Consider the following 10,032-nt stretch of genomic DNA (forward strand, 5'->3'; position numbering starts at 1 on the left):
GTGAAAATGAGGTGTGTTACCTCCAGGTGACTTCTGCTACTATTTTTCTGAAAATTGGAATCAGGTCATCTGCTACGAGTGATGAAGGAGATAGCAGAAGAGAGGACTTGAGAAGACCAAATTTGCAATAGTCTTGACTGGGAACAGCAAGTGAAGGTGATCAGGGTCTGAAGATTGGGGGCATTGGTAACATTTATAGTGCCACTGTAACTTTGCCATGGCACCAGTCAGTGAGTTTTGTGATCTTCTTTAGTCATGTTCAGCCTGGAAAAGAGATGGTGGCTATTACATAAAGCATGGTAGAATTCTCACTTTCCTTGTGGGAGACCTGGGTTCAATTCCTGGCCAATGTACTTCACATGGAGCCATCATCCGTCAGTGGAGGTGTGTGTGATGCTGTTGTTGTTGTTGTTGTTATGTGCCGTCGAGTCAGACCCGACTCATAGCGACCCCTTCTTGGGTTTCCAAGGCAGTATCACTACGGAAGTAGATTGCCCCATCTTCCTTCCGGGGAGTGGCTGGTGGGTTTGCATCCTCCATGTGCTCAAAGAATCCAACCTGCTAATGGAATGAATCTGCCTCTGAGGATAGATAAATTTAGGAAATAGACAACACTGCTGGATGACCACGAACCTCTTGGCTTCACACTTCCTGGGCCTCCTCAACTCTAACCATGTTTACCTCCAGTCTAAATTCAGCTACTCACTTCCTGCAAGTGTGTGATGCTATCATGTTGAAAAGGTTTCAGCAGAGCCTCTAGACTAGAGGGGAGCGACTGGGGAGAAAGGCCTACTTTCTACTACTTCAAAAACTCAGCCAGTGAAAATTCTTTGGATCACAGTGGTCTGATCCATAAATGATCGTGAGGATGGCACAGGACTGGGTATTATGTCATTCTGTTGTGCATGGGTCACTATGAGTCAGGGCCCATCAACGGCAGCCAACAGCAACAACAATGGGCTTGATGGTAGGTCCGGTAGGTGAGGATAGTGACAGTAATGGTGAAAGACAAATTGAAAAGATGAAACATAGGTGTATATTAGACACAGCAGGATGTAAACCTAAAGGAGAGTACTTACGGAACTGGAAGCATCAAAAGGAGCCCTGGTGGTACAGTGGTTAAGCACTTAGCTGCTAACCAAAAGACTGGCAGTGAGTCAAGCTCACCAGGCAGTCCATGGGAAAAGGTGTGGCAGTCTGTTTCTATAAAGATTACAGCCTAGGAAACTGTGTAAGGAAGTTCTACTGTGTCCTATGAGACTCTTATGAGTCAGAGTCAACTACACAGCCACAGATTTTTTATTTTTCCTGAAACATCAAGGTGATCTTGAGGAGGAAGAAGAGTTTAGTATTAATGATTATTTTCAACATTTATGGAGCACTTACTAGGGACCAGACACATTTACTTTTCACAGCAACCCTATGAGTTGTGCCATACTGTCATCCCCATTTTAAAGATGAAAGGATGAAGGGATTGAATGAGAAAGTTTCAGCAAGTTTCCCAAGGTCATACAGTTGTTAACTGCCAGATCAGGTGTTGGAAACTAGATAGTCCAACTCCATAGGCCATGATCTTAATAACTAGGGGTTTAAGGAATGAGAGTGCTGGGAGGAAAGGGCCTTACCAACTGGGAATATGCTATTGTGGTTTAAGATATCAGTTGTAAATTGTTTCTGGATGGTTGCAACAAAATCTCTTGCAGGAAATGAGTAGCTGAATTTAGACTGGAGGTAAAGATGGTTAGAGTTGAGGAGGCCTGGGAAGTGTGAGGCCAAGAGGTTCATGGTCATCCAGCAGTGTTGTCTATTTCCTAAATTTATCTATCCTCAGAGGCAGACCCATGCCATTAGCAGGTTGGATTCTTTGAGCACATGGAGGATGCAAACCAAACCGGGATGATTTACTTCCACTTTCGCCCCTTTTCGAAAGTCCCTGAGGTGCAGATCCTGATTTTTGTGGCCTTCCTGATTATGTTCCTGGCCAGCATCAGTGGCAACATCTCCATTTCCCTACTCATATGGATCCATCATTCTCTCCACACCCCCATGTACTTCTTTCTGGCCAACTTGGCAGCCCTGGAGATGTGCTATTCCTCCACCATTGCCCCTCTGACCCTGGCCAGCATCCTGTCTCCTGACACAACCATCTCCCTTCCTGGATGTGGTGCCCAGATGTTCTTCTTCATTCTCCTGGGCAGCACTGACTGCATTCTGCTGGTCATCATGGCCTATGACCGGTTTGTGGCCATTTGCCACCCTCTGCATTACACTCTCATCATGAGCTGGCAGTTGTGTGTGCAACTGGCCCTGGGGTCTCTCGTGTTGGGATTCACCTTGGCCATGCTGTTGACTGTGCTCATCTTCCGACTTCCCTTCTGCAGCAGCAAAGAAATAGGGCTCTTCTACTGTGATGTCCTTGTTGTCATGAGATTAGCCTGTGCAGATACCCGGGTTCATGAGGCCACTCTATTTGTGGTCAGTGTCAGCACCCTCACCATCCCATTCTTGCTCATTACTATTTCTTATGTATTTATTGTGGCCACCATCCTGAAGATCCGCTCTGCAGAGGGGAGGCGCAAGGCCTTCTCCACGTGCTCCTCCCACCTCACTGTGGTCCTCCTCCAGTACGGATGTGGAAGCCTCATCTACTTGTGCCCCAGCTCCAGCTACTCTCCTGGTAGGGGCCAGGTAGTGCCTGTGGTTTACACATTCATCACCCCTGTGCTGAACCCCTTGATCTACAGTATGAGGAACAGAGAGCTTAAGGATGCTTTAAAGAGAGAAATGATGAGATTCTTGCTGCCCCAAACACAACGAGTACTCTGAGTGTTCATCTGGAACACTGTTGGGGGAGACAAATGAATATATCATCTGAAAGATACAGAGGAGGCAACCAAGAAGTCATTGGTTTTATACTTTTAGTTCTCCCTGATTGTATTATTTTTGAAAAGTCATTGTCTGTTCCTCAACCTCAGGTTCTTAATATGTAAAACGGGGATTAATATACCTGAAGGGTCTCAATTATGTTGTTATCATTAATTGATGTTGAGTGGGTGCCAACTTATGGCAATCTTATGTGTAACCAAAGAAAATGTTGTCTCATCTTGTGCCATCTTTCTGATCATTGATAATGTTTGAGCCTATTGTTGGGGTGTAGTGCCTTCCAAGCCTAGGGTGTAATTCTGGTGTAGTTATGAAGATTAAAAGTACATTAAGCAAAAGTGCTTTGTGACTTCTTACATAAGATATAGCATTGAATGTGGTTATTACTGTCCTCACTATCCCGTGTAAAGTCTGTATCCTATCTAAGATGCCTTCGGATACTTTTCCTTGTGTTTTCCAAATGCTGTCATCACCAATGTCTGTCTTCCTTGGTGCAGCTTATGAAATATTTTATCCATTTTAACCTATACTGAAAATGCTTCATTAACTAACATTGACTCTCAACACCAAGAGGATAATTTCAATATTGGTTGATATATTTGAGCCATTTCTCAATTCCTTGTGCTCTTTGAGAAAATGGTGTAGTTATAATGGGTTAGTAGGGTTCTTTTGCATACATTAACTCATTCATCTCTACAAAAATCCATGAGATGGGTATTGTCTTATTATCTGTACTTACAGAGGAGGAAGCTGGGGCATAGGGAAGTTAAATAACTTGTCCAAACTCACACAAACAGTAATGATGGAAATGATATTTGACCTGAGAAGTTTCGTTTCACAGCCTGGGCACTCAACCACTTTGCTAGAGTGTATGCTATCCGTATGCTGTGTGAGACTGGAGTTCACACACAGGTCTTGTGTCTGAGCAAATCCCAACATTGTCACCTGCTCAGAGGTGAAGTCAGGAGTAAGGTGAAAATCAAACGGGACTATGCCAACCACTCTCTTATAATTCCCATGGCTTAAATGCTTTGCTTGTGACTTTTTTTGAGCTTATGACGTTTTGAATAATTGATCTTCCATTCTAAAATCTCTCCCAGCTAAAGAGGATGGTGAAAGTTAAAGCACTGGTAGTTTCCCTTTTCTTACCTTTATACCCAGGATCAATCTGTCTCCATATGAATTCACTGTCTCTCCCCAGCCTCTCTCTCTATTCTCTCTTTATCTTTCTGTCTCTCACACAGAGCACAGACATACATAGACTTCACATTTCCCTTTCTTTCCGGCTATTCCTAGCCATGTATGCATCACATGGAAAAATCTGCTTTGCTAATTGAGCCTCTCTGGGTGGTAGGGGGGTAATGTTGGTCCAAATCTGGATACAGGTAGAGCAAAGCTAGTTCTGTGAAGAAAAACAGTGACTGGACACGGTGAGGTGGGGAAAGGACTCATAGTAGTCTGAGTATAATGATAACCATTTTCATGGTGGTCATTTGTTTCAAGGTGCTGGTATCAAAACAAGCTCATTTATCCTTCTACCCATTGATTATTTTGTGATTATTATTTTAGTAACTATTATTGAACTCTAGTATGTACTCACCTTTGGTGGGTAGAGTGTAAAATGCAAAGGGAAGGAGTAGTTCCTGCCTTCAAGGAAGTTGTCTAGTGGGATTTAAAAACATAAGTCACGAGCACACCAAGAACTAAGTGATACAATGTGGTGACATTTCAGAGGAGGGACAGTGAAGAGATTCAAAGCAAGTTTGATAGGAGGGGGCATTTGAGCTGTATCACGACAGGTCTCTAGGATTCTAGCTGTGCAGAGATTAGTAAGAGGGCACTTCAGAGCAAGGAAGTGTAATACCAGAATAACTAGAAATCACCTTTCTGTGTCTCTGTTTCCTTGTCTGTGAAAAAAAAAAAGTGTGCTACATAAATTTTATTTTCTTTTTTTCTGAAAAATAACATGTTTTGGTTACCTAATGCCAATCTAACAGAAGATACCACAAATGGGATGGCTTTAACAAACAGGACTTTATTCTTACAATTTTTGGAGGCTGGCAGTCTGAGTTCAAAGTGCCAGGCTCTAGGGGCTGGGTAAAAGCCCCTCGACTTTGGGCTTCAGCTCTGCCTCTTGCTCCCAGTCCACTGAAGCTAGAGTCATCTCTTCACTCAGGCAGCTACTGGCTGCTGAGGCTAACAAGCCCAAGGTTGACGAATAAAATGGCACAGTCCTAGTGTTACCAAACAACACGGCAGGGCATTGATTCAAGTCCATTGAAAGTCCCAAGACTGGCAGAGCATGGGAGGCTGCTGAACAACGACATGGCTACATGCAAGGTTCAAGCATGCCATAAGCTAGAGACCATTCCCAAAGCTGCTTCTTACTTACGGGAAGCAGACCACATCCCTAACACAGCTACTCAGCTGCCCGTGGTAGATCCCATCATAGAGTTGATTGCCAGTCTCATCATGGGGAATAACTACCACCAGCTGCCCAGTCAAACAGGCCCAGCTAAGGTGACACACAAATTTAACTACTACATATCACAAACCTAAAAGGCAAAATCCATGACCTGAATTCTTACTACATTTAACTGAAATTTTACTTTGTTCCTTTGAATGGCAAGAATACAAAATAAATTCTTTGGTTCATTACAGGCTTTGAACCAGTTTTTCCTGCCTTATTTATGACTAATGAAGCAAAACTGGTATGGACCCAAATTTGTAAAATGTGGGTGTACTAGAATGATAACTGGAATGGGAAAATTTAAGAGGTGCCTGCAAGAAACTTCATCACCCTCCTAGAAAATAAGGGCAGTGTGTGTGTGTAAACAACCAAATCTCTTGACAGGCAGCATTGTAAACAATGGTGCCCAGCTCAAAGATGGCGGCCGTTTAACTTTGAATGTGTGTTGCGCTCCACAGTCCTGGCAATAATCCAATCTCTTGCATCAGGCTTGAAAGGGGTCACTATCCCTGTATTAAGTTTCCCATCACAGAGCTTCAACCTATAATTTTTTGTGATCTGGCTATTGCTCCATTGCACCCATATTTTACAAATTCAGGTCTGTTCTGATTTCACTGTGTTAGCTATGACTGAACAAATTCCTACTGGTTGGAAGTTGTTCTAGTTACCTAGTGCCACTCTGACAAGAAATATACCACAAATGGGAAGGCCTTAACAAACAGGAGTTTATTCTTACAATTTGTAGTCTTTAAGTCCAAGTTCAAAGTGCCAAGCTCTAGGGGCTGGGTGAAAGCCCCTCAACCTTGGGGTCCAGCTCTGCCTCCTGCTCCCAGCCCACTGGTGCTAGAGGCATTTCTTCACTCAGACAGCTGCTGGCTGCTGAGGCTGAAAAGCCCCAAGGTTGATAAATCAAAAGGCACAGTCCTAATGTTACCAAACCACATGGCAGGCCATTCACTTAAGTCCATTGTAAGTCCCAAGGTTGGCAGAGCATAGCAGGCTGCTGAGCAATGACACAGCTACATGCAGGGTCCAAGCGTGCCATAGGCTAGAGACCATTCCCAAAGGCTTCTCCTTATATAAAGGAAGCAGACTACATACCCAAAGGCAGCTACTCAGCTGCTTGTGGTAGATCCCACCATGGAGTTGATTGCCAGTCTCCTCATGGGGATTAACTACCACCAGCTGCCCAGCCACTCAACCAGGCCCAGCCAAGTTGACACACAAACATAACCATCACAGAAGCCCAAGTTCATTTATGGACATTTGCTCCTCCTATGCTCTACTGCTAACCAGAAGGCTGGCGGTTCAAACCCACCAGCCACTCCTCAGAAGGAAGGTTGGGCAATCCTACTTCTGTAGTGATACTGCCTCGGAAACCCAAGGAGGGGTCGCTATGAGTCGGGGCTGATTCGATGGCAAATAACAACAACAACATGCTCTACTGCAGTATTCTTCTACATGACCAGTATGATCTATCTGTAGGATGCTAGTCCAGTTGGGTAATTGTTTGGGGAAATGAACATTCAGTGATCAAATACTGTGAAGAATACTGAGTTGATGAATGTAAAGTGAGCTTTTCTTTGCAGATTTGCTCATAGCCTGTAACAAGTGAATATGCAGTCATGATTCTCGAAGATGAGGAATGCCTTTGACTGTGTTTTCCAAACACTGTCACCACCAATGTTTATCCTCCTTGGTGTGTCTTATGAAATGGTTTTTCCTGTTGAACCCACATTGGAGAAGGTTGCATCAACTAAAGCTGAGTCTGAATACCAAGAGATCATTTTAATACTGGTTGGTATATTCTCAATTCCTCATGCTCTTTGAGAAAATAGTGTTATCATGGGTTAGTAGGCTCTTTTTTTCTTGTACATTAACTCATTTATCTTTACAAAAATCCATAAGATGAGTATTATTATTATCTTTGCTTACAGACAAGGAAGATGAGGCACAGGGAGATTAAATAACTTGTCCAAGGTCACACAGACTGTAATGGTAGAAATTGTGTTTGACCCAAGAAGTTTTGTTTCACAGGCCGGCCACTCAACCAGTTTCACTAGAATGTGTGCTGTCAGTATCCTATGTGAGACTGGACAAAGCATTTCATTCCTCTGTACTTCATTTAATTCACAGTAAGTTGGGGATAATAAGATCTACTCTAACTGCCTCACTGATCTACTGTAAGATTTCAAAAAGAACTGTAAAGTCCAATAGAAGATTCATCATGATTATTCAAACATCCAGTCAGAGAAATACTCCCACCAGATGGCTTATTTTTCAATTACAGAAAGTTTAAAGCCATAATTATTCAATTGACTGTTAGCCATGCTTCATTATGTTTATCCTGTTCCTCTCGACATGTGTTTCAGAGGTGCTGTAAGAAACAAACATGTCTTCTACACTTCAGAAATAACAGCTGGCCTCTTTGTAGGAGGCTTCCCCACTGAGTCTTCCCACTTACCTTACCAGGCTCCTTAGAATCACCCGCTAAACAAATAAAAACAAATTATATTATAAATTATATTTATAGTTCAATTACAAGCATAGCTATATGATTTATAGAGAGCAATGTTAGGAAAATATCTAAGCAACATGATATAAAGTATTTTTACAAATAAAGCACATTATTTTAAATTCTCAGTGATACAGATTTCATCCTTTGAGTCACATGGAGTTACAGTTGCATTTCATTTTAAGAGTCAAGACCCAGTAAGGATCTTCTTTTCTTCTTAGGGAGAGGAGAGGAGGATCCTCAGAGTGTTTGTGAAATGTGCTCTTGAACATAGTATAGGTAAGGCAAATGGAAGAAATGATGAATAAAAGAGCTCTACACGAGGGTAAGACAACTAGGAAGAAGGTCTGGGGAGCTACTTCCAAAATCACAACAGTCCAACCTACAACCCATCATGGGAGTAACACAGGACCAGGCAGCATTTCCATTGTTCATGGAGTCCTCATGAGGCTGAGTAGCCTATACCGTAGCTAACAACAACAACAACAGCATTGTTGAGTGGTCCTGAGGATGTGCAAGGAAATGACTGTCAAGAGAAGAAACAGATGTCTTTTACTGTTAGACTAGAAGTTTGAGAAAATTAGATTTCCAGTCTCAGTCTTATTTTCTCACCCTGGTTTATTGTTCTCAGAAGACTGAAGCCGCCTTTGTAGTCTCCTCATAGCAGATTTCATCTCCTGATTCCTTAGTGCGTAGATCATGGGATTCACCATAGGGGTAATGATTGTGTTATTGATGGCTATGGCTGTGTCCAAGGACAGCGTAATGAAGGGCCGGCAGTAGATGTAAATGCAGGGCACAAAGTGGAGAGTCACCACCAGGATGTGGGAGGTGCAGGTGGAGAGGGCCTTGTTCCACCCCTCCCCAGAGTGGGATCGCAGCATCAGCAGAATAACGGTGTAGGACCCCAGGAGCAGGAGGAACCAGAGCAGGCTCAGTAGCCCATTGTTAGAGATCAACAGAAGCTCCAGAGCAAAGGTGTCAGTGCAGGCCAGTTTTACCACCTGGGGCACATCACAGTAGAAGGCATCCAGAATGTTGGGGCCACAGAAGGGGAGTGGGAGCATCAGAACCATCTGGACAATTGAATGCAGACCACCCCCCATCCAGGAAGCCACCACCAAGGTCACCCATACCTCTCTCCTCATAATGGTCACATAGTGGAGGGGCTTGGCAATTGCCAGGTACCTGTCATAGGCCATTACAGAGAGGAAAAAAACATCTGCCCCCCCAGCAAAGTGAAAGAAAAAGATCTGTGCCATGCAGCCATTGTAGGAGATGGTCTTCCTCTTCGATAAAAGATCCACCAGGAACTTGGGGACAGTGATGGATGAAAAAACAACGTCCAGGATTGATTTGTTCCGCAAGAGAAAGTACATGGGAGTGTGGAGGCGGGACTCCCAGGTGACAGTGACCACAATGAGCATATTGCCCAATACAGTTGTTATGTATACAACAAGAAAGACCACAAACAAGAAACACTCCAGCTCCTGAAGGTGAGTGAGTTCCAGGAAGACAAACTCCTTCACATGGGTGTGGTTGCCCTCATCCATGGTAGGGAAACCCTGTTCCAGGTCTGCCTTGGGAGAAGAGATGTTATCATGAGGAATATGGTGTCATGAGATAGCACCATTATTTATTACTTACTGTTATAAGGCTCTCTAAGTATCCAGATAATCATGACTGCTCAGAAAACTGGCCTAGTGCTTTTCCTTTTGTAGACTGCAAATTCTTTACTCTGACGATTCTTCTTTCCTGTTGGAAATACCCTGGGTTGACAGGAAGATCCATCACACCCGAGCATCCTGTGTCCTTATTCTAACTAGAGGGAGATGAATCAATAGTGCTCCATTTTTAAAATGATTTATCTTCTGGAAAAGTATCTTCTTCACGTATTTATAATGCTTTATACTTCATCAAAGGCTTTTATCTACAACACCACATCTTGCTTTGGATTCTCATGATGTCTCTGTGGGGTTTATAGATTGATTATAATTATCTTTACTTTATATACTGGGAAATGAAACTTAGAGCTGTTAATGCCTTGCCTACAGCTGTGTACTTGGAGAATTAGTAAGTGGCAAATCAATAATTTGAACAGAAATCAGTTTCCTAACACCAGTGGTCTTTCCACTTCACCACTGTATCAGATGAGAGAGCCACA

The 10,032-nt window shown here is 43.2% G+C and overlaps 2 protein-coding genes across 2 annotated transcripts; one reads left to right on the top strand and one right to left on the bottom strand.

Annotated features, from left to right (window-relative positions):
- Window positions 1-1,872: 1,872 nt before the first annotated feature.
- LOC103210543 (olfactory receptor 10V1-like) lies at window positions 1,873-2,826 on the top strand. Its single transcript, XM_007956459.1, has one exon. The coding sequence runs from the start codon at window positions 1,873-1,875 to the stop codon at window positions 2,824-2,826; it is 954 nt and encodes a 317-aa protein (XP_007954650.1).
- A 5,650-nt stretch (window positions 2,827-8,476) lies between these two features.
- On the bottom strand, window positions 8,477-9,498 carry LOC103210544 (olfactory receptor 4D6-like). Its single transcript, XM_007956460.2, has one exon. It carries the CDS (start codon window positions 9,419-9,421, stop codon window positions 8,477-8,479), a length of 945 nt encoding a protein of 314 aa, XP_007954651.1. The 5' UTR covers window positions 9,422-9,498.
- Between the last annotated feature and the right edge of the window lie 534 nt (window positions 9,499-10,032).

This window comes from Orycteropus afer, unplaced genomic scaffold (genome assembly GCF_000298275.1).
Source record: "Orycteropus afer afer isolate SDZICR_OR568_19922 unplaced genomic scaffold, OryAfe1.0 scaffold00622, whole genome shotgun sequence".
NCBI lineage: Eukaryota > Metazoa > Chordata > Mammalia > Tubulidentata > Orycteropodidae > Orycteropus > Orycteropus afer.

Coding starts and splice junctions, on each gene's coding strand:
- LOC103210543 (XM_007956459.1), top strand. CDS start 1,873: ATGGAGGATGCAAACCAAACCGGGATGATTTACTTCCACTTTCGCCCC.
- LOC103210544 (XM_007956460.2), bottom strand. CDS start 9,421: ATGGATGAGGGCAACCACACCCATGTGAAGGAGTTTGTCTTCCTGGAA.